Below are 24,769 nucleotides of genomic sequence, written 5' to 3'. Positions count from 1 at the left end.
AAGAGGCTTTCTTTTCTCCATTGTGTGTTGTTGGCCCCTTTATCAAAAATTATTTGACTATATATATGTGGTTTTATTTCTGGACTTTCTATTCTGTTCCATTGGTCTGAGTGTCTATTTTTCTGCCAATACCATGCTGTTTTGATTGTCGTGGCCCTATAATAGAGTTTGAAGTCAGGTATTGTTATGCCCCCAGCTTCATTCTTTTTCTTTAGGATTGCTTTGGCTATTCGGGGTTTTTTATAGTTCCATATAAATCTGATGATTTTTTGCTCTATTTCTTTAAAAAATGTCATTGGAATTTTGATGGGAATTGCATTAAATTTGTATATTGCTTTGGGTAATTTAGCCATCTTGATTATATTTATTCTTCCTAGCCAAGAACAAGGTATATTCTTCCATCTCATTATATCTTTTTCGATTTCCCTTAACAATGGTTTATAGTTTTCATTATATAAGTCCTTTACATTCTTTGTTATGTTTATTCCTAAGTATTTTATTTTTTTTGTTGCAATCGTGAAGGGGATTATTCTTTTGAGTTCCTTCTCAGTTGTTTCATTGTTGGCATATAAAAAGGCTATTGACTTCTGTATGTTAATTTTGTATCCTGCGACCTTACTGTATTGGCTTATTGTTTCTAGTAGTCTTTTTGTGGATTCTTTGGGGTTTTCGATGTATAGGATCCTATCATCTGCAAAAAGTGATACCTTTACTTCTTCTTTTCCGATATGGATGCCTTTTATTTCTTTGTCTTGTCTGATTGCTCTGGCTAGAACCTCTAGTACCACATTAAATAAGAGTGGAGAGAGTGGACAACCCTGTCTTGTTCCTGATTTAAGGGGGAAAGCCTTCAGTTTAGTGCCATTTAATATGATGTTAGCTGATGGTTTATCATATATGGCCTTTATCATGTTGAGATATTTTCCTTCTATACCCATTTTGTTGAGAGTCTTAAACATAAAATTGTGTTGTATTTTATCGAAAGCCTTTTCTGCGTCTATTGATAAGATCATGTGGTTTTTGTTCTTTGTTTTGTTGATATGGTGTATTACATTAACCGTTTTACGTATGTTGAACCATCCTTGAGATTCTGGGATGAATCCTACTTGATCATGATGTATTATTTTTTTAATATGTTGTTGTATTCGATTTGCTAGTATTTTGTTTAGTATTTTAGCATCTGTATTCATTAGAGATATTGGTCTGTAGTTTTCTTTTTTTGTGCCATCCTTGCCTGGTTTTGGTATGAGGGTTATGTTGGCCTCATAAAATGTGTTTGGAAGTATTGCTTCTTCTTCAATTTTTTGGAAGACTTTGAGTAGAATAGGAACCAAGTCTTCTTTGAATGTTTGATAAAATTCGCTGGTATAGCCGTCAGGGCCTGGACTTTTATTTTTGGGGAGGTTTTTAATGGTTTTTTCTATTTCTTCTCTACTGATAGGTCTGTTTAGGCTTTCTGCTTCTTCTTGACTCAGTCTAGGAAGGTTGTATTTTTCTAGAAATTTATCCATTTCTTCTAGGTTGTTGAATTTAGTGGCATAAAGTTTTTCATAGTATTCTACAATAATTCTTTGTATATCTACGGTGTCCGTGGTGATTTCTCCTCTTTCATTTTGGATTTTGTTTATATGAGTTCTTTCTCTTTTTTCCTTGGTAAGTCTTGCCAAGGGTTTGTCAATTTTGTTGATCTTTTCAAAGAACCAGCTCCTTGTTCTATTAATTTTTTCTATAGTTTTTCTGTTCTCTAATTCATTTATTTCTGCTCTGATTTTTATTATCTCCTTTCTTCGGCTGGTTTTGGGTTGTCTTTGTTCTTCTTTTTCTAGTTCCTTAAGGTGGGAAGTTAAGTGGTTCACTTGGGCTCTCTCTTGTTTGTTCATATATGCCTGAAGCGATATGAACTTCCCTCTTATCACTGCTTTTGCTGCATCCCATAGATTCTGATATGTCGTATTGTCATTTTCATTAGTCTGTATATATCTTTTGATCTCTGCACTTATTTCTTCTTTGACCCATTCATTTTTTAAAAGTATGTTGTTTAGTTTCCACATTTTAGTGGGATTTTTTTCCTCTTTTTTGCAGTTGAATTCTAGTTTCAAGGCTTTATGATCAGAAAATATGCTTGGTACAACTTCAATTTTTCTGAATTTGCTGATATTGTTTTTGTGGCCCAACATATGGTCAATTCTTGAGAATGATCCATGTACACTGGAGAAAAATGTATACTCAGTCACTTTGGGATGAAATGTCCTGTAGATGTCTATCATATCCAGGTGCTCTAGTGTTTTGTTTAAGGCCACTATGTCTTTGTTGATTCTCTGTTTGGATGACCGATCTAGAGCCGTCAGCGGTGTATTGAGGTCTCCAAGTATGATTGTATTTTTGTCAGTTTTTGTTTTAAGATCAATAAGTAGCTGTCTTATATATTTTGGTGCTCCTTGGTTTGGTGCATATATATTAAGAATTGTTATGTCTTCTTGATTCAGTGTCCCCTTAGCCATTATGAAATGGCCATTTTTGTCTCTAAGTACTTTTCCTGTCTTGTAGTCAGCATTATCCGATATGAGTATTGCTACACCTGCTTTTTTTTGGATGTTATTTGCTTGGAGTATTGTTTTCCAGCCTTTCACTTTGAATTTGTTTTTATCCTTGTTACTTAGATGAGTTTCCTGTAGGCAGCATACAGTTGGATTTTCTTTTTTAATCCATTCTGCTACTCTGTGCCTTTTTATTGGTGAGTTTAATCCATTTACATTTAGTGTAATTATTGATACTTGTGAGTTCCCTATTGCCATTTTATATCTTGCTTTCTGTTAGTTTTGTGTCTTGTTTGATCCTTCTCTTTCGTTTTTCTATCTTTTGTTTTTATTTGGTTGTATTCCATACATCTTTCCTCTGTTGCTATCTTTTTTATCTCATGTGCTTCTGTGGTGGTTTTTTCAATGGTGGTTACCTTTGAGTAATGAAAAGGGTCCCTACCCTGTTCATTGTAGCGAACTATTTTGTGAGTACTTTTGCACTCCATCGTCCTTTGCTACTGTTAATCTCCGTCTTCTCCCCCTCTTTCTTTTTGTTGTTGTCACAGTTTAAATTTGGTTTTATTGTGTTCTTCTTGGAGCTTTTACTTGTGGCTCTGTTTTTTTTTGTTCTTTGTATCTGATTGGAGAACCCCCTTTAGTAATTCCTGGAGTGGGGGTTTTCTGATGATAAATTCCCTCATCTTTTCTGTATCTGTGAATGTTTTTATTTCTCCTTCGTATTTGAAGGATAGCTTTGATGGGTATAGTATTCGTGGCTGAAAGTTCCTCTCTTTCAGGACTTTAAATATTGGGGTCTACTCTCTTCTAGCTTGTAGAGTTTCTGCTGAGAAATCTGATGATAATCTAATGGGCCTTCCTTTATATGTTGTATTCTTCTTTTCCCTGGCTGCCTTGAGAATTTTTTCTTTGCTGTTGGTTTGTGTCAATTTCATTATGATATGCCTTGGAGTAGGTTTGTTGGGGTTAAGAAAACTTGGAGTTCTGTTTGCTTCTTGAACTTGAGGCTTTAGTTCTTTCCACAGGCTTGGGAAGTTCTCATCAATTATTTGTTTAAGTATGTTCTCCATTCCATTTTCTCTCTCTTCTCCCTCTGATATACCTATTATTCTTATGTTATTCTTTTTGATGGAGTCAGATAATTCTTGTAGGGCTATCTCATTTTTTTTAATTTTTGAGTCTCTTTCTTCTTCTCTCTGTTGTGCCTCAAGTTGCTTGTCTTCTATTTCACTAATCCTCTCTTCTATCTGACCTGTTCTATTAGCTAAGCTTGTTACTTCGTTTTTCAGCTCGTGAATTGAGTTTTTCATCTCTGTTTGATTTGTTTTTATAGTTTCAATTTCCTTGGACATATATTCTTTGTGTTCATGGAGTTGTTTTCTGAGCTCCCTATATTGCCTTTCTGTGTTTTCTTGTATATCTCGGAGGATTTTTAGGATTTCTATCTTGAATTCTCTGTCATTTAGCTCCAAGGTTTCCAATATATTAAATTTTTTCTCCATAGATTTTTCCTCATCTAGCTGTGTTACCTCTCTTTCTTTTGTATCCATGATATTCGATTTTCTCTTCCTTAATGGCATCTGAGGGTGGTTTTGTTGATAGTATTAATGAGATTTAATAAAGAATAAAAAGTTAAAAAAAATAAAAAAATAACAAATCAAAAAGAGTTGTTTTTTTTAAAAAAAATTAATAATGAAATAAAGAAAAATAAAATAAAATAAAAATTTTTTAAAAAAGGAAATTATTCCCCCCCTCTTTTTTTCCTCTCCTCTCCTCTCCCCTCTTTCTTGAGAAAATCTTGTGGTGGACTGTGAGTTATAACAAACAATGCCTGTGATGGAGGGCCTGAATTGGGGAAAAGTAATAAAGGGGCAAAAAAGAGAGAAAGAAAAAAAAAAAAAAAGAGCGTATGGACCCACAAAAAGCAAATAAGGAAAAAATTTGGGTCAAGAATAAAATGATTTGCTTTTAGGTGTTGGTTTTCTAAGAGTTATGATGAGAGGAATAAGAGGAAAATGGAAAAAGGGGGGGACAAATTAAAAACTTACTATTGTATTTAGTGGAACAAGAACTAGATAATATGGAGAGCCAGGGATGGGAGCACTGCTAGTGAGTTAAAAAGGTGAAGTAAAAACCCCCCAAAATGCCACAAACATAGGTTTGAGTCCCAGATAAGATAATTTGTTTGTTATTGAGGTTTGAATGAGAGGAGATGTAAAGGAGAAAGGAAGAAACTAATATAGAGGGAGAAAAGAAAGAGAGAGAGAGAAAAAAAGAGGGAACCACTAAAAGAAGAAAAAAGAAAGGAGAGAGAGAGAGAGAGAGTTAAGGGTTTTGGAGTGCAACCCTCATAGAGAGAAAGGAAGAGAAGAGAAATGATAATGGGAGATGTAACACTTATGGGTAGTGTAGTTCAGGGAGAGGAGAGAGTAAGACCGGTAGAGAGTTAATCGGCCAAATTGGAGGAGGAAAAAAAAGTCTCAAGAATGAAGATAAGAGAAACAAACGAACAAATATAATAAAATGGGATAGGTTATAAAGTCTGCAGATTATTCTTGATTTTGAGAGGTTATCTTCTTGCTTTTTCTTTTCTCTCCCTCTTCCTGGTCGGTGACTCTGTACCCCGGGTTCTGCCCCTTTGGCACGCTCAGGTAGAGGTTTGCAGTTGATAAGTCTCTATGGCAATGTCATGTATTGTGCTTTATTCTCGTTGGGAGTCGAGGCTCATTAGCATTTATAGGCTCCGACAGTGAGAGAGTCCGTGTTCCTGGAGCCTTTCTCCTAGTCTTTCCTTCCTCAATTAGTAGCCTGATGCCAAAACGTTTTAAAAGAGGAGCTAGGAGGCCATTTTGGAGGAGACCACATTGTTGCAGGGCAGGGAGGCCACGTGGCGGTTGGAGAGAAAGCAGCAAGATGGAGGCGTGCTGACGGGGAACAGAGGTGAGGAGCTTTGTAAGCTCCGCTGAACTGGTGAAGGCCTTTGATTCTAGGAAAACTCGGATGAGTCAGTGGCTTTGTGAGCATTGAATGAGTGGGTTTCAGTGACTGTGTATTTGTTTTTACTTGCCAGCTGAATGCAAGGCTAGAAATAAAGAAAATGGCCTACCAGTTCTTGGCTCCATTGTTTCTCTACAATCTATCGGATCTAATGTGAACCTGCACGGGCCAGGCGGCTGTGACCGAGGCCGCAACTACTGGACTTACAGGTGTTTACTAGGTACTAGGAATTTTGTATTCATGATTTCCAGACCTTATAACAACCCAGCGGGCAGGTGGCATTGTCCTCACTCTGCAAATGGGGAAACTGAGGCTGAGAGAGCATCAGTCACACACCTAGGGCGGCTCAGCTAAGTTGGGGGGGCTGGCTCATTTCGAGGTGTGGCAGGGCAGCAGGCCCCCACTCTGCCTCGAGGCCGCACGTGCAGACTGTGACGCCCTGATCTCAGCCCCTCTGCTACCAGATCTCCCATTCTTTTATTGGGCTGTTTTGTCAGTGACAGAACTGTGGCTAGTATTTTCAATGTGATTGATATTTTACTGATACTTGAAGTAACAAGGAATGATGGCTGAGTCTTTCATTTATTTTTCTTCCTCAATTACTATAACAGCTGAGATAAGGGGTGTTAAACTGGCTTAATTGGGTTGCCATCATAAGTAATGGCTTGGTTTTATCCAAACTAGCGTCTTTTAAGTAGCATTAATCTAAATAATCTTACTACATCCTCTATGCAGTTTAGAGCTTGGTTGATCTACAAAAAAGAGAAAGGCCATAAATTGAAGCCTCTTTGCAAAGTTCACATCCCCTGGTATCCCCAGTTTGGGGCCACTGCTATTTCAATAGTCATTTTATAAGGTGGGGGATGACTATTTGTCTTTCAATCAATCTAAATGTACTTTGCACAATATTTCAATTGTGAATCGGCTGGCATTATCAGAACATCTATCACACAGAGACTGAGAGAAAAGACAGGTTGGGACATGATAGATCTCAGCCTATGAAAAATCATTATCTTGGTCTAGTCCACTTTAGTTTTACAGCTGTTGTGCTTGCTTCGCTATCTGCGTCTTTTTGGTAACCCACACCGCATTTTTTTTTTTTTTTTTTTTTTTTTTACAGAGACAGAGAGAAAGAGTCAGAGAGAGGGATAGACAGGGACAGACAGACAGGAATGGAGAGATGAGAAGCATCAATCATTAATTTTTCGTTGCGCGTTGCAACACCTTAATTGTTCATTGATTGCTTTCTCATATGTGCCTTGACTGCAGGCCTTCAGCAGACCGAGTAACCCCTTGCTCAAACCAGATGAGCCCATGCTCAAGCTGGCGACCTCGGGGTCTCAAACCTGGGTCTTCCACATCCAAGTCCGACGCTCTATCCACTGCACCACCGCCTGGTCAGGCCATACCGCATTTTTTACTGACAGACTCAAACATATTTTATACAAGTTGCTAAAGTCATAAAAATGTGCTGCTGAATTTAGCGATAATTGGTCTTGTTTGCTTGCTCTCATTTCTTTATTGTTTCAAATGAAAATAGACGGGGAATGCGACACTTTTGATAGGCATATAAAGACTTCATATGGACTCTAGAGAGTGTATAGGTTTCCTGGTTCAAAGCATCTCATATGCACTGAGCCTTTGGAAGAACTACAAGATATATATATATATATATTTCCTTTTTCTTTAAATTCTGCATAGCGTGGGTGCTCGACTTATCTGAGGCCAAATATTGTCTCTGGTGTTCGGAGTCACAATTCAGACCTTCTCTGAAGGCACAAGGCATTCAATAATAATTGTGGAAAGCTGAACCCTATATAATTTCAGAACAGGAGGAGGGAAAGATGAGGTTAGCAGCGAGAAGGGGCAGGGAGACCAGCCTAATAGAATCCTGAGCAAAAGGCGCTAAGCCAGGAGGCAGCCGCCAGCTCTGCCTTCCTGCCTGAGACCATCCCCCTTGGGATTCCAGAACTCTTAGGAGAAATTGCTTGTGACGGTTCACAGCCCATGAGACAGTGAGGCTAACATTTGACCTTTTGGGTGATTACCTGAGCAGGCGATCATCACACCAGGATTTGCCCCGTGCTAATTGCTGCTGCTTTGTCCTCTTGTTAGGATCCCCAAAGGGATTCCATTTTATTACATTCCCGAATGTTCTCTCTCCATCTCGGTATTTTTCTTAATGGTTATTATTCCCCCCACCTCCCTTTTAAAAGGTAGGCCAGCAATTCTGTGTTCATTGAAGGCTTTAATAGAAGCATTCCTGTACTGAAGGCACTATCTTAACCTTTTCAGAAACTCTGGACCACAGAAGGTAAATGATGATATTCATTGCTAAAGACAAAATGCTTGCCAACATTAAAGGTCATACCTTATTAATCTATAGGATTAGAGGCTTTACTCTTCCAATCATTTAACTATAGCCAGTCCTGCTTTAGCAACACAAAAGCATTTCAGTTATAATGAAACAGTGGTGTTAGGTAATTTGTAGCTCATTAAAATTGATAACAGTTTATGAAAAATGCCTTGTATATCCTTGAGTCTTCTGCAGGTTACAGTTTAGCTTCTATCCGCAGGGAGGGGCTAATGTGCCTTTTTGTCCACAAACCCTCTACAACCCAGGCATTATCAATATTATTATGAAGTGTGATTCTAGAATCTATCTAGGCTAGCTCTGGGGTCCCAAGGTCCAAAGGGCTTTTTATTTCTTTTAAACCCAGAACAGGTTTTTAGCCCTTCGTCCAACTGCCCCTGTGCAGCTACCATTCTGATCTCACAGCTTCTAGTCTCTAGAGGTTCCTGGGAGAACATTCTCTTCTGGTGCTACTTTACCGTTGTTCTGAACTGGCTTGCTAGAGCTGCTGTTTAACAAGTTAGGACGGCGTGCATCTGCCTCCGTAGGACTGCAGAGTGCAGGCTTGGCTTTGTTCTCTCTGCAGACCTCCTCTTGAGAGCTCACCTTTTCTGGCCCATCAGCAGCTGAGGACTGTGCTTCCTGAGAATGATAAGACGCTGAGAATCTATCTCTAGGGTAAATGGTACTGAGGGAATACATACATGGTTGCAGTCTTCCTGAGGAAGGCACAGTGGACCAGGTACATGCTCTCTGTGTAGTGATTATTTTTGTTACGTTTTTATTGAAATATAGAAATGCTAATGTTTCCATTAATACATAGCTTGAAGAATTTTCAGAGTCTGAATACACCCACATAATCCAATATTACAAGATCAAGAAACCCCTCCTCAAAGCTTCTTCTGAAGGCCAGTAAGCAACATAAGTCAAACTCGTTGGCACAGCATACGGGGCATCTCATGACCTGCTAGATATGTGAGCACCTGCGCTAAGTCAGGCATCGTGATACGAGCTGGGCATTCAACACAAGACCTATTCTAACCTTAGAATAGTCAGGTGCCTTCCTGCTTCTCTGCCCTCATCTCTGCGCACATGGAGCCTACCATGCTGGCTCCAGTAATGCTGACCAAATTTTCAGTGTTCCACGTATCCATATTCTTTCAGGCTCCTATAAGAATGACTTACCTTTTATCAACTTATCCTTTACCACTCACTCCATTTAGAGATCCCTTCAACCAAGATGTTCCCGGGACCATCCCTGAGGCTGGACGAGGGGCCCCTCTGGGCTTAGTTCCATCAGAACAGTTTTGATAGCCTAGCACAATCTTTTGTTCACTAAGGTAATTCTCCAAATAACTCATTATTTCACAAGACCATGTATTATTTATCTTGGAGTTTCCAGGACCCAGCAGCTGTGTTCCATTCTCTGTGGATGGATGTCTGGCTGCTACATCACCACATCAATTTCCTCCTCAACAGTTTATGAGATCTTTCTGTTGCTTGTTCTAGCAAATGACTTGTCTGGATTATGAGATGCTTTTAAGATATGGCTTTTCCACATCTATTGAAATAAATGGTCTATATATTCACTCACAGTGGATACACCTTTCCTCTTTCCATTTCTCGCTTCCCATGGCATACTCCTCCCTCGTTTTGATTCCTCTTCTCTATACTCTCAGTCATCTCCACTTCCTGACCCTGCCACTTATCCAAAACCTTCCTGTCTTTCAAAGCTAACTCAAAGGTTGACTTCATTGAAGCCATCTCTGCCTATTGTCTGCCACACTGATGCCTTACTTCTTAGACATGTGCTTTCCAATTTGGTCTGTGTGTGAGTACCCAGGCTGTAGAGATGAGGACTGAGAATTCTTAGTTCGCACATTACTGAGGATAATGAAGGGTGCACATAAAGAACCCTATAACTATTCATTTTGATGTATAGGACTCAAGACTGAATTTTCAGCTTTGAACACCTGGCTTTTAGGAATAATAGGGAGAGCAGAACTTCTTTTGTGCTTGAGACAATAGATCTCTCGGCTTAGCATACCACCAAAACAACTCTGATACCCTATCTCAGCCAATGGCAAACGCTGTTAGCTTTGTGTCCAAACCACATAGAATATACTCACAATCTGATCCCTTTTCATCCCTCCTTCGTTCTTGGTCTAAGCCACCATCTTGCCTAAATTATCATCAGTATCATCAGTCACCTGTGCGGTATCCCTACTTCTGCCAATTGTCCTCTACATCTGATCTCAACAGAGCAACAGACCGATCATGGCACTTTGAACTCTACTCAGAACTTGGCTGTGGTGTCGCTTTTCACACAAAGTACACAACCCTACGTGACCTGCCTCCCCATGTCCCTCGTGTATCCTCCAGTCTTTCTGCTCCAGTTTTTTTTTTCATGTTTTTACTCAAATGTCACTTATTTGCTGAGGCTCTCCTGGGCTGCCTGGTTAAAATTAGAGCATTCTGACATCTGTTCTCTCTTTTTTTCTGTTTCTCTGTTTCATACATAAAGAGTATGCTTTCATTTTCCAAAAGAAGTATATTATGTAGTTTACTCATCTTTCCCTTTGTCCCAAATCAGGCCAGCTGCATGAGGACAGTCAGTCCTGTTTGTTCACTGCCATAGCTCCAGCACCTAGAATGGTGTCTGGCACAAAGACTTTGATTATTAGCTTTTGAATGATGAGCAACTGTTTTGTGATTATGAAGCTATGATCCAAGTCCACCTGATACAGTAGCATAATAGAATAGTACAGTGGTACCTTGAGATACGAACAGAGCAACATACAAATTTTTTTTTTGATACGAGCTGTGACTCAGTCCATATTTTTGTTTGAGATTCGATCAAAATTCTGAGATATGAGTTGTGATTCAGGAAGCTGCCACTAGTAGGCGTGTGGCACACGGGTCTAGTATCGGCAGTTTGATATACGAGTTGACTGACTTACGAGCTCGGTTGCAGAACGAATTAAATTCGTATCTCAAGGTACTACTGTATATGCTTTCCATGGCAGCATAACATAATGGGATAAAAGCTGTGGGAACAATTTCATCATCAGGGTTGGTGGTGCCATCTGGGACTTTCAATTTGCATTAAAAGACCCTTCCCTGCAGATAAGAGCATGAAACCAAGATGAAAGATCATTCTTATCAAGATATTGGTGGTGTATTTTTCAGAACTAGAACAGATGTCCCAAAAATTTGTACCCTGAATAGTCAGTCATAGCAGTCTTGAGAAAGAAGAACAAAGTTGGAGGAATCATGCTACCTGATATCAAATTATACTACAAGGATATAGTAATCAAAACAGCATGGTACTGGCATAACAACAGAAATGTAGATCAGTGAAACACAACAGAGAGCCCAGAAATAAACCCACATCTTTATGGTCAATTAATATATGACAACGAAGGCAAGAACATACAGTGGGGTAAAGATAGTCTATTTAATACATGATGTTGAGAAAATTGGTCAGATACATGCAAAAAAATGAAACTAGACCACCTTCTAACACCATACACAAGAATACACTCAAAATGGATTAAAGACCTAAATGTAAGACTTAAAATCATAAAAATCCTAGAAGAAAATATAGGCACTAAAATCTCAAACATTTCTCATAGCAATATTTTTTCCTATATATCTTCTTGGGCAAGGAAAACAAAAGAAAATAAATAAATAAATGGTATTACATCAAACTAAATAGTTTTTTACAGCAAAGAAAACAATTAACAAAATGAAAAGACAACCCACTAAATGGGAGAACATATTTGCCAATGAATATAACTCAACACCAAAAAATCAACAATCCAATTAAAAAATGGACAAAGGACCTGAATAGACTCTTCTCCAAACAGGACATACAGATGGCCAATAGACATGAAAAGATGGTCAGCATCACCAATCAGAGAAATACGAATTAAAACTGAAATGAGATAGCACTTCACACCGTAGGAATGGCTGTCATCAATAAATCAACAAACAATAAGTGTTGGAGAGGGTGTGGAAAAAAGAGAACCCTCATGCAGTGTTGGTGGGAGTGCAGACTGGTGCAGCCACTGTGGAAAACAGTATGGAGTTTCCTCAAAAAATTATACATGGAACTGCCTTATGACCCAGTGATTCGATTTCTGGGACTATAGCTGAAGAAACCAAAAACACTGATTCAAAAGAATATACGCACCCCTGTGTTCATTTACAATGTGTTATTTACAGTAGCCAAGATTTGGAAGCAGCCCAAGTGCCCGTCAGTGGATGAGTGGATAAAAAGAAATCTGTGGAACATTTACACAATGGAATACTATGCAACCATAAAAAGAAGGAAAGCTTAACTTCTGTGACAGCATGGATGGACAAGGAGAGTATTATGCTAAGAGAAATATGCCAGTCAGGGAGAGAGACAAGTACCATTATGATTTCACTTATACGTGGAATCTAATGAACAAAATAAAGTGACAAACGAAATAGAAACAGACTTGTAGATAGAAAACAGGCAGACAGCTGTCAGAGGGGAGGGGAGCCTGGGGGGTTGGATGAAGAAGGTGAAGGGATTAAGCAACCCCCATGCCAAACTCATAGACACAGACGACAGCATGGTGATTACCGGGGGGTGGGGTGGGTAGTAGAGGGTGAAGGGGCATAAATGGCGATAGAAGGAGACTTGGCTTGAGGTGGTGAACACACAATTTAATATACAGATGGTGGATTATGGAATTATACACCTGAGACCTATATAATTTAATTAACCAATGTCACCCCAATAAGTTCAATTAATAAAAAATATAAATAGATACAAATATCCTTTGATAAAAAGAGAAATAAACCCTGGATATCAGCTAAGGTGACATACCAATAGGATGACCAAATGTTTGGTTACCATTTCCAGGATCAGCTTGAAAGTGAAAAGGAGGCGCTATGCATAATTATGCAAAAAAAAAAAAAAAAAAAAAAGAGGAAAGACATCAAGTTGGCATCCTCAGTTTAACAAAGGCTGAGACTTGGGGATGTTTCTGACTCACTGTGTTTCAGCATGAGCTTTCCCTGCCTCCACTTACTTACATTCTTCCTAAAAATAGCCCTGGGCATAGCAGAATACATGTAAAAATGTAAAGATATATTTCTAACTGGAAAGTATATACCTGATGGCATTTCAAAAATTACTCACCACTGTCGATGGCCAGGAAGAGCGCAGTGTACACGCTGTCGTGGACAAACGGGGATTCACGGTCCAGCACAGCCGTGGTATCCACTGTCCCGTTGATGGGGTTGATATTCAGCCAGCCTGCAGGATCCTTGTAGACAGAATACCTGGAAAAAAAAAACACAAAAACCCAAACAGCATCAGATTACATTCAAAACAGGTTCAAGACATTTTCAGAGAGGAAATTGAGAGGATGCTGGATGTTATAGATCAGGGGTCCCCAAACTACGGCCCACAGCCGCATGCAGCCCCCTGAGGCCATTTATCCGGCCCCTGCTGTGCTTCTGAAGGGGCACCTCTTTCATTGGTGGTCAGTGAGAGGAGCATAGTTCCCATTGAAATATTGGTCAGTTTGTTGATTTAAATTTACTTGTTCTTTATTTTAAAAATTGTATTTGTTCCTGTTTTGTTTTTTTACTTTAAAATAAGATATGTGCAGTGTACATAGGGATTTGTTCATAGTTTTTTTTTATAGTCCGGCCCTCCAACGGTCTGAGGGACAGTGAACTGGCCCCCTGTGTAAAAAGTCTGGGGACCCCTGTTATAGATCGTCTAATTGTTTTAATTTTTTGTAGGTTTCTTACTTCTCACAGAACTTCTATCACTTTAAACCTACTTGTATATTTAAAATAAGAGCTTTTAAGTAGACTTTCTATTTTGTTTTTTAAAAATCTAGCATGTGACCTTTGCCAAGGAAAAAAATAAATAATATTCCTTTACAAAAACAAACAAAACAACAACAAAACCAAAAAGAACTCCCCCAAATAGAAAATGAAACCAGAGAGACAGCTTCACTGAGGTCAATGACTAGTGCATGGCAGTGCTAGGATTTGAACCCTGGCTGTCTAGTGCCTGGGCCTGGCTCTCAGACTCCACGCTGACTCTGCCCAAACACACATGTTGTCAGTTAAAATCATGGACCCTGGAGTGAAAAAGACCTCGATTCTAAATGTGTGACCTTGGACCAGTGACGTCTCTGTTTCCTCCTCTGTGAGGTGAGATGATCCCAGTGACCTCATGGGGCTGCTGAGGGCACAATGAGCCTGACAGGAAGCGTGTGCTCCATGCAGAGCACTGAGTGCTGTCACCAGAGTCACACCACAGATGTGTGTGTGAGTGGCCCGCTGGGGTCAAGCCCAGTGTGCTCACTTTTGGTGGGATCTGCACTGTCCCTCAGAATGCTTTGGAACTTCCAACTCAGCAGAGCCCTGGGGAAAACAGCACTCTGAAGCCGAAACAGTGACGGGGAACAGATGGAGAGAATGGATGAGGCTAACAGGTTCCTCGACACTCCCTTGCTGCCTCGGTGATCATTTTCATATTTCTTAAAAACAGAAGAAATGTACTACTCCTGAGAATGAACTACTCTGCAAACACCCGTCTTTCATTTTGACTGCAATTCACACTTCTACCTGCAAACTCCTTCTCTCTTCTAAGACCCAGCTGAAGTGTCTCCTCTTGGTCCAGTGTCTGAGTCCCCCAGTCATTCTCCAGTATGAGACTCAGGCATTCTTTCCTCTAGGTCCTTGCTGGGTCCATGCATAGATTAAAATGCCTGTCAGAATATAATATGTGCCCTTGGGGGTCTGCCACTTCCATAAAACTGAGCTTTTTGCTGTCAGAGAGAGGTTCAAGTTGGCTAAACCACTGCATGCCTATTGTGCCAGGCTCTGTGCTAAATGATTCAGCATCGTTTTTATTTTTGTGGTTCACGACAACCAAATAAAGTGGGTATCATCCCTGTTTTAAAGAGAAGATAACCAAGATTCAGAGAGGCTTAGCAACTTGCCAAAAGCAGCCTAGAAGTGGTGAAGTGGAATTCAGCACAGGTGCGTGTGGGACCCTAACCAGCAGACAGTGTGTTACATATGCCCAGGACCAGGTGTCGGCCATCCTGCATCCCCGGGGCCAAGCCAAATGTCTGGCAGTTACTGACTGCCCCATAAACATCATTACATTCTTTCTCTTTCAGTTGCAACAATTACGAAAACAGAAAATGCCAAGAAGGCTAACATTTGTTCCCCATCTTATTAGGTAACATGGTCACCCTTGCTCTAGGAGTGATTTGTGGTGGTTTAACATATTTGAAATAATGAAAAATTTAATTGGACCATAATTTATTCCCTGATTACTCGACTCAGAGTTTAGACTGTAAATAAAAACGGAAATAGTACAGCTTTTCACATTGGCAGAGAAACAGCGCTCTTGGTTTCTCCCTCTGTCGGTTTTGGTCTTATGCTGCTACGGGTTTGCAGTGCAATGAGCACGTTTGCTTCTCCTGTCGTATGAGAAGTTGTTACAATGCAGTGAGACGCTCTCAGACGTTACCTTGGCAGCTGTCCCTTAACAACAGTGCCCAGGGCGGTTCGGCCTGCACGTGTCACATCCCCAGTGCAAGCAAGGGGTCGGGTGTTTTTACAGGAGAGCTTTGCACTATTTTCTCCCTTAAAAAAATAATTTGGACCTGACCAGGTGGTGGTGCAGTGGATAGAGCGTCGGACTGGGATGCGGGATGCGGAAGACCCAGGTTCAAGACCCCTAGGTCACCAGCTTGAGCGCGGGCTCATCTGGTTTGAGCAAAAGCTCACCAGCTTGGACCCAAGGTCACTAGCTTGAGCAAGGGGTTACTCGGTCTGCTGAATGCCCACGGTCAAGGCACATATGAGAAAGCAATCAATGAACAATTAAGATGTCACAACGAAAAACTGATGATTGATGCTTCTCATCTCTCTCTGTTTCTGTCTGTCCCTATCTATCCTTCTCTCTGACTCTCTCTCTGTCTCTGTAAAAAATAAAATAAATAAATAAATAAGTTTCTTAGAAAAAAAAAAATAATTTGGGGTCCATTGCCGGTCTACTTCACAGGGCCTTTTGTGTTTCCCTCTGTTATTTTATTTGGTGCCTCTTCCCATCGCAGACCTTGGGAGGCTTGCCCGTGTCCTAATCTCCCTGAGGCCAACGTGCTTTCTCTGTCACAGCCGTGGAGAAAGGCAGGGCACACTCCGTTCCCTGAGCATTCCCAAGTGTCCAGTGCTGGGTGACGCTGCGTCCATGCAATCCAAACGAATCGCTGGGGGAAGGCCCTGAACGTAGGTGTCATCTTCCCCAGCATGGCACTTTCTCGCCACAGGGGAGAGCGGCTCAAGACCACCCGCCAGCTGCTCTCCCACTTCCCGGCTGACAGGCCCTCCTGTCAGATCAGCCCTTCTGACCAATTGGCCTGGCACTCCACGTCCGTTTCTGACATTTTCAAAGCTGTCTCTTTAATAAAACTTTTGGTGTAAAAAATACCAGCGCCTGGCCTGTTTTCTGTGCTTCTAGGCCTGAAAAATGCATATACCTTATTAAATTGGAATTTCCGGGCAATTTCTCTGTAATGTGAACTTCGCTTGTTACAGGGGAAGAAAAAAGCAAATTAAAACCAGGACTCATTTCAGCCTGTAATGTAGCTTCCCAGGGGCTGCTTGAGCGCTTGCCAAAGCTCTGCCTCTTTCAAGATGCCAGGCAGGCTGATTAGCAGGATCAGGCAGTGTGGGGCTTGGGGATGGGCCATCTAATGGTGCTCGACCCACACCCCTCCCTGGAAGCGGGCTTACTTTCAGCGCGGCCCCAGCAGTGCAGGAAGGAAGCGGCCAGGAGAGAGGCCAGGGCCAGGTGTTGCTGGGAAGAACTTTCAGAGCCAGGGGCTGTGGGCTCGCCCTAAGGGGGCCCTGGTAGAGGTGGGAAGGAAGAGGAGACTCAAAGGTTTAACGCGCCTCCATCTGCAAGCTTCTTGGATTGAGGCTCTGTGCTGTGGGGATCCATGTTTGTTCAGCCCAGGTATCCAAACCACATGGGTTAGTATAACCTTCCTTTTATTTTAGATTAAAAATGTTACTAAATAATATAGTACTATTAATACAGGAACAGCTAAATGGATTAATGCCATGTAATGGAACATTGGAAATGGGCAAGTTCTAGATAGATAGAAGTAGATATAGATAGCTAATATCATATATCTAAGATATAGAGATAGATTTTTATATATCATTATATATACTGCGTAGATCCATATATGTTTGGAAAGCTAATATTTGATGTAAGTGGCATGTGTGATTGTTTGGGAAAGCTAGATCATCCAATACGTTGTGTTGACTTGTTATCCATTTGGGAAAAGACTAGATTGGGTATCTTCCTGATGTCTTTTGACAGTTGGACATATTAGAATATATGCAAATGCATTAAAAAGGTCTTGGTGTCTATTCACAGACTGGTGGCACGGATTCCTTTGGGGAGCTGATTTGGGCTGGTGCCAAAGCAAGCCAGCCCACGATCCCCAGGGCTTTGTAGACATATTACAATAATGGGAGCACTGGTCAAGAGCAAACACTAATTGGGAAACCAGCAGAAAAATCCTGGCTGATGTCAGGTATTATAGGGAGGGTTCATTTTTGGGGCCCAACATATGAGCCTAATTGCAGCTCATTCTCAAAAAGGAGTCACTAAGGATGGGGAAGACTATAAGAGCCCAGAAAATGAAAATGAAGAAAAGGGAAATGAAGTGGGATTTTATATTTCCCCTGAAGGAAGCAGACCACGCTGCAAAACCACAGGGAAGAAAGGAAATAGTAAGCATACACTCAGCTCCCCATTTAATTCCAGCCTGCATTCGATAAAATAGCTGATTAAAAATCAACCACTTGATTTAAAAACAGAACTAGAAAGTAATAGGATTCTCAGTTGAAGCAAATACACTGGTTTAAAATAGTGCACATGGCTATGGCTTGGTGTATAAAGAAAAAGGCACGTTACAAGTCTTTTGACAAAGATACAGAAGAGATTGAAAGGCCAGTGAATCCCAGAATCCTGGTTCCGTTAGCTAGCCAGAGCCCGTCACAGGGCATGTGGAGACACCAGAGGCTGCATTCTCTCCTTCTTCCAGGGAACCAGAGTGAAAGAAAGCAGTGTTAGCAGCAGGAAGGACTTCCCAGGCATGGGGAGATGCCACAACCAATAGAGATGGACAAGAACAGTTGTCCAGAAAGTGGCCTGCGTAGGACCTCTTAGGGTTTGAAGGATGAGGAGAGAGCTGGCCTAGCCTAGCCCAGTGTGGCCTACAACCGTCCATGGCTCAATAACAGCTGGGACAGGGGAGGAGCTCTTGACATCTCTAGACCCTTCTCTGGACACCCTCACCCCAGCATCTCAGAGCCCCTGGTGGTCATCTTGCATGAGGCTCTACTAGAGTACAATTCTGACCATCTTGTGATGGCACGAGGACCATGGCTAGGTTGGTTCTCTCCAGACATTCGGATGCCTACCATGAAAACAAGCAATGCCTTAGATCAGTGGTCCCTAACCTTTTTTGGGCCACGGACCGGTTTAATGGCAGAAAATATTTTCACGAACCGGCCTTTAGGGTGGGACAGATAAATGCACAAAATAAAATTATGCAACCGGTGTAAAAACTGTGGTATTTCTAAATATAATTGTCAAACTTACGAGACAAGTGTCAAGAGTGAGTCTTAGATGGATGTAACAGAGGGAATCTGGTCATTTTTTAAAAATAAAACATCGTTCAGACTTAAATATAAATAAAACGGAAATAATGTAAGTTATTTATTCTTTCTCTGCAGACTGGTACCAAATGGCCCACGGACCGGTACCGGTCAGTAGCCCCGGGGGTTGGGGACCACTGCCTTAGATCACCTACCACCCCTGCAAGACCACGGTTGGTTTGATGTAAGCCCCTTATCTCTGGTCTGTTGTAGTAAGTAGGAGGTGAGACCACCAGGGACCGTCTTTTGCTTAGACTGCTACACTGCACCTGACTCTCTGCTTCTGTTCTACTTATCACACTCCATTTTCCCAAGAGCAACCAGGGTGATTGCTTGCAATTTTACATCATATTCTGTGAGTCCCTGCTTAGACTCTTCCAACGACCTCCCTTTGGGCATAGAATAAAATCCAAGCTCCTGACCATGGTCTTCAAGGGCTTGCCTAACTCGCCACCCTCATTTCCTGCTTCTTTCCTCACTTTTCCTGAGCTCTGGACACATGGGCTTTCCTTTTGCTCCTTGAAAATAGCAAGTTCATTCTAGTCTCCAGACTTCCTTGCTTGATTCGCAGATTTCCCACTTGTCTCCTTAGATTTCCTCAAGTTTGTCTTACTGTCATGGAGGTCTCAGCCCCAATAGAGGCCTTTATTTTCCCGTGGAGATCAATGCTGATCACCCTCTCTGAAGTCTGCCTCCAACCCTGGCTGGCTTTCCAATTTACAATGTCAGCTCCTTGGGACAGTGACCTCATCTATCTATCTATCTATCTATCTATCTATCTATCTATCTATCTATCTATCATCTATCTTATCCAACCCTCCATCTCTGGTGCCCAGAAGAGTGCCTGGCACACACTGAGTAGGCCTTCAGTTGTCAAATGACTGAATGAGTGAATGAAAGTATAAGCTTCTTCAACATGCTTTGACTGGCATATCCTGGGGGACCCAGAATTCTAAAGAATTTCATCCTGAGGTTCCTGTCCACATTGTCCCCATGTATAGGCCTCTCTCTCAAAAGGGCCATCGGATCATCTTTCCATTTTGTTATAGCCATACTCCCACCTAAACGCTGCTCCACACACCCCTTCTGTGGGTTCAGACCTCAGACATGCTGTCGCCAGGGGCTTAGTTAGATTAGTCTGTGCATCAGGGTACTAAAGACCACCCTGGGTTCACTGACTTGCTAGAAGGGCCTACAGGATTCAGGATGCAGTTATACTAATGGCTCAGATTTATCACCGTGAGTGGAGGCAGACAAGATCAGCGTAGGGCGGAGCGTGGGATGAAGTAGCGGAGACCAGGCGCCAGCTCCCAGGGTCCTCTCCCAGTGCAGGCACACAGGACGTGCACAATTCCCCCAGAATGTTATGATGACACGTGTAAAGTGTTGTGCACCAGGGACACTTAGACACTCAGTGCCTAGGGCTTTTTGTGGGGCTGGCCACTTGGGCATCTTTTGCCTGATATGTAGCAAAATCATCCCCGACTTCCGGAAAGAAAGCATGCATTTGGCATAAACCATATTCATTTGCACACTGTAGGCACAGCGAGCCCCTCTTATCAGTAAGAGTGGTGGGAACCCTCCAGAAACCCTCCAAGTTTCCAGACACTAGCCAGGGGCCAGCCTTGCAAGCAGGCCTTTCTAGGGACAGCAGTCTCAGGCCTGCTCTGTTAGCTCTTTTGCGCATGGTTCATCATCAGAATGAGGAAACTGGTGGATCAAATTCCTACTTATTTTTAGAAAACATTTAATTCTCATTTCTCCTAAAACCATTTTAATCCTAGAGAACACGTGTCAAAACCCTTGAGGAAGCTGGAAATCACAAAGGAACATGCTCTGTTAGGCAAGGCGGTAGCTGGCTTCAACCCCTGTCACGTTCCCCTAACGACACACTGATTAGGCCTTCTGGGTTCAATGCGGAGAATTCCAACAATATAGATGAGCAGAAAAAAAGAAAAGGAAAATCTCCTTCATTTACCTCCAGAAATAAGCACTATTAAAGTTTTAACCTAGAGGCTTCTAGCCTATGAGATGTATAAGTGCATACATGTATGTTTTTGATGTGACCATACTGTCCGCTCACTCGTATTGTGTGACTGTTACTGGGTGTCTCACATGCCAGGTGCCGAGTGCTGTGTTAGGTATGCAACAGTGGATTCCCTGTTTTGTTGGAACTTCTACTGAAGCAGGGAGAGAGGATGCTAATTAGTAACTGTCCAAATGGTTATTTAATTTCACTTGTGATTAGAACCGTGAAGGCAATTTCCCTCACATCACACCTGTGTGCAGAGAAAGTTCTTCTATTTTTAGTACTCACTTCCTGTTGGATCTAGAACTGGAGGCCCACATTCATGGATTGCTGAGGAGCCACACAATGTATCCCATCAGCCACGGAGGTAGATCTTACCCCAGTTTTACAGATGAGGAAACAAAGGTTCAGAATGGGCCAGTGGCTTACCCACATCATAGAGCTTTTAAATGAAACTGGTTTCAATGCAGATCTCTGTCTCCTGAATACAGTCTCTATATTTTGTTTGCCTTGAAAGGAGCCCATGAAGGTTGATGATTTTTCTATTCAATTGGTTCTCCAATTGTGACATTTATCAGACTGTTGAGTATGATAGGGCCTTTTGATTTTTACCAAGTTCTTGTGGTTCTGATTCACCAAATGGAGAACCTCCATTCTATTCATATGATTAACCTTGGGTGTGAAACCCTGGGGCTAGGTCCTGTGGCTGGCTTTTTCTTGGGGATAATTCAGAAACAAAGGATTGGAATTTACAGAATGGTAACTTTCCCCCCAAAAGACAAAAAACAAAACAAAACAAAAAACAAAAATCGCTCACCATTAAATTGATGTAACACTTCCTCAAAATATTTCTGTTTATAAAAAAAATCATACACATTTGGGAAAGGTTTAATATATAGCACATGTGTCTGAATTTAGAAATTCATCATTAGAGATTCTCAAATAATACTGGTGTAAGCTGTTCTTTTATTCGAAAGCTTATATTGACAACATTTAAGACAAACTTAGAGACTTATTGTGGGACAAAATACTGGGATGAAGATATCAAGAGTAACTGAGGTCTGAGAATGATTTACTAGAAAAAATCATACTCAGTCGCTTTCTGTCTTCGCTAGCGGGAGAAAGGGCGAGGCTCCAGCGCATCTGCTGCTGACTACACTTGAGTATCATGAATTGGGTGTGTGGCTGCAGAAAACCCTTCCTGCCATTCCTGTACCGGCTCCTCCATTGGGAGCCTCGATGCACCGAGCCCTCCCTGGCAAACAGAAGGGACCTGGCGTTCCTTGAGCACCAGCTACTTACCAGCAACCTTGCACACCATCTCTAAACACTTCCCCACCCCCGGTTCGAGGCGGGGCAAGTTGGCTTCTCTCTTCTCCCGGCAAAAGCCACGCCCACTTTCTTGTCTGAGCAACATTAATCCTGTGTTGAGGTTAACCACCAGTCTCCTTACGTGGGCTGTGATAGGGCCTTTTTGTGCCTGGGACAGGACTTGGCTGTGACCAAGCTCTTTCTAGTCTGGCCTTCATCCCCATTTTGCAAAGTCATTCCCAAAGATGAGTTACAAAGTCTCCCACCCTGTGTTTGAAACCTCTGCAAATGTAGCGGTTATTAAAAAAAGGAAGTGAAGTTTTCAGAGTGCTGCTTCTAACTTACTTACTTACTTACTTATTTATTTATTTATTTATTTTTGTATTTTTCTGAAGCTGGAAACGGGGAGAGACAGTCAGACAGACTCCCGCATGCGCCCAACCGGGATCCACCTGGCACGCCCACCAGGGGCTATATGCTCTGCCCACCAGGGGGCGATGCTCTGCCCCTCCAGGGCGTCGCTCTGTTGCGACCAGAGCCACTCTAGCGCCTGGGGCAGAGGCCAAGGAGCCATCCCCAGCGCCCGGGCCATCTTTTGCTCCAATGGAACCTCACTGTGGGAGGGGAAGAGAGAGACAGAGAGGAAGGAGAGGGGGAGGGGTGGAGAAGCAGATGGGTGCTTCTCCTGTGTGCCCTGGCCGGGAATCGACCCTGGGACTTCTGCACGCCAGGCCGACGCTCTACCACTGAGCCAACCAGCCAGGGCCGCTTCTAACTTTTTTAAAGGTCCTCTCGTTATTGCTTCAGGCCAATTGATCACAAGGAAATACAGAAAAACATACAAAAACAATCTGTAAACCCACGAATTTTAACAATGTCAGAAAAGTTGGGAAACTGGGACCTTGACAAAGTAACTAAAATGTGGCTCTTTTAACAACAGGATGAGACTTAAGAAACTTCAAATTTCTGAAATCCAAGAACACACCTGTCAACTCTAGATGAAAAAAAACATGAGTCAACACTTCAGTGTTGGTGAAATTATTAAACAGGTGCTTTAAAAATGCAACTAAGATGGTTTTCATTGTTCATGATCATTATTATTAATTTCATTACTAATGATCAAGCCCGGCTCCTCCTATGGGACCTGTCAGGTCAGGGTTAAATTTTACATCTGCATATCCATGCTGGGTGGTTTTTTCCAAGCACTAGAAATTGCACTTAGAAATGCCCAGGATGGCCTGACCAGATGGTGGCTCAGTGGATAGAGTGTTGGCCTGGGATGCTGAGGATCCAGGTTTGAAACACCAAGGTCACTGGCTTGGGTGTAAGGGTTTTAGCTTAAATATGAGGTCACTGGCTGGAGCGTGGGATCATAGACATGACCCCATTGTCACTGGCTTGAGCCTAAAGGTCGCTGGCTAAAAGCCCAAGCTTGCTGGCTTGAGCGAGGGGGTCAATGGCTTGGCTGGAGCCCCCCAGTCAAGGCACATATGAGAAGCAATCAATGAACAACTAAGGTGCCACAACTATGAGTTGATACTTCTCATCTTGCTCTCTTTCTGTCTGTCTGTCCTTATCTCTCTCTTTCTCTCAAAAAAAAAAAAAAAAAAAAAAAAAAGAAAAGAAAAGAGAACAGGATGACCTGGAGTTTGATATGAATTGGTAGATGCAAGCTTTCCTTGGTGTGAGGCTATTCGCCCATTTGTTCACTAATGGCTCATGCCATGAAGACTCATACAAGGATTGTTCATCATTTGACTATTCCCCTGTAATGCCTTGAATGAATTCCTGGCCACATGTAATTGTCTCTGACATTTTACCCTACTTAACTCTGGTCGGCAGATGTAGTGAGTCAGCACTACAACACTAATACAGCAGAGAGTACAACTGCCAATCTCCCAAAAGATGTAAGGTGCCAGGCGGAGGTTCAAAGCAATGTTGGACTAGGGCAGGGACCTAAGCCCACCAGGACACGCGAGAATGCAGCAGAGAGAAGCCAGTCAATGGCGGAAGAAATGAGAGGACAGTGAGTTTATAGGAGCCTCAAAAAGGAGTCAGTTTTAGGAAAAAGGATTAGGAGAGGCCCTCTGGAAGACAGACAAAGCCCTTGAATGGCCTGGAAAGATACCTCTTGATAAATGCGCTGCCCAAGTTGAGAGTGAAGTGTAGTGAGTACTATCATGGATGTGGTTGGAAAAGTTATGTCAAAAGCAAAAGAATCCATGTTCACGCTAAGATTAGCTTATGATTGGGGTTCACACTAACCTATAAACAAACTTATTTTCATCATTTATTCTTTCCAAAATAAGATCTCAAATATATATATATATATATATTTTGGTTTTGAGTCAGATGTTGGCCCCCATTTTAAATCAATTCACTGTAAGTGGCCCCTTTCTCCCACTATCTTCTTTAAAGAAGAGCTGTTGGTGGTCCCTGTTCTTGAAGGATTCATGATTTAGAGTGCACAGGCTGGACAAAAGGCGTAGAGGCAGGACTCTGGGGGTATGGAGCCCGTGGCTGAGATGCATCCTGTGAAATTACCTCAGGCTCACACGCTTCCAACAAGGGCCCTGGAGACCTTGACTCACCAGAGGCCATAAAACATTTTCAGGAAAAAAAAATGTAAATAGTTGATACTAAAGTCTCGATCCTCGACACCAGTCTCCCCTTTGCTCTTGAACAAGCACCTCTGTTTTAGTCCATTTCTAAAACAATGACAAGACTCTGCTGTCTTATTGGGCTTATTTAAAGAGCTTTTCACATTCCTATTCCTTTAGTTAACGGGAGAGT

At 41.9% G+C, this 24,769-nt stretch overlaps 1 protein-coding gene across 1 annotated transcript in view; it reads right to left on the bottom strand.

Moving 5' to 3' along the window:
- Nucleotides 1-24,769, bottom strand: part of CDH13 (cadherin 13) — a 1,138,640-nt gene that overhangs the window by 23,423 nt on the left and 1,090,448 nt on the right. The window contains exon 11 of the mRNA XM_066242281.1: nucleotides 13,064-13,206. Coding sequence (XP_066098378.1) covers nucleotides 13,064-13,206 — 143 coding nt within the window. The remainder of the gene's footprint in view (nucleotides 1-13,063; nucleotides 13,207-24,769) is intronic.

Source organism: Saccopteryx bilineata, chromosome 9, assembly GCF_036850765.1.
Source record: "Saccopteryx bilineata isolate mSacBil1 chromosome 9, mSacBil1_pri_phased_curated, whole genome shotgun sequence".
In the NCBI taxonomy this organism is placed as follows: domain Eukaryota; kingdom Metazoa; phylum Chordata; class Mammalia; order Chiroptera; family Emballonuridae; genus Saccopteryx; species Saccopteryx bilineata.
This window is presented reverse-complemented; position numbering and strand designations above follow the sequence as displayed.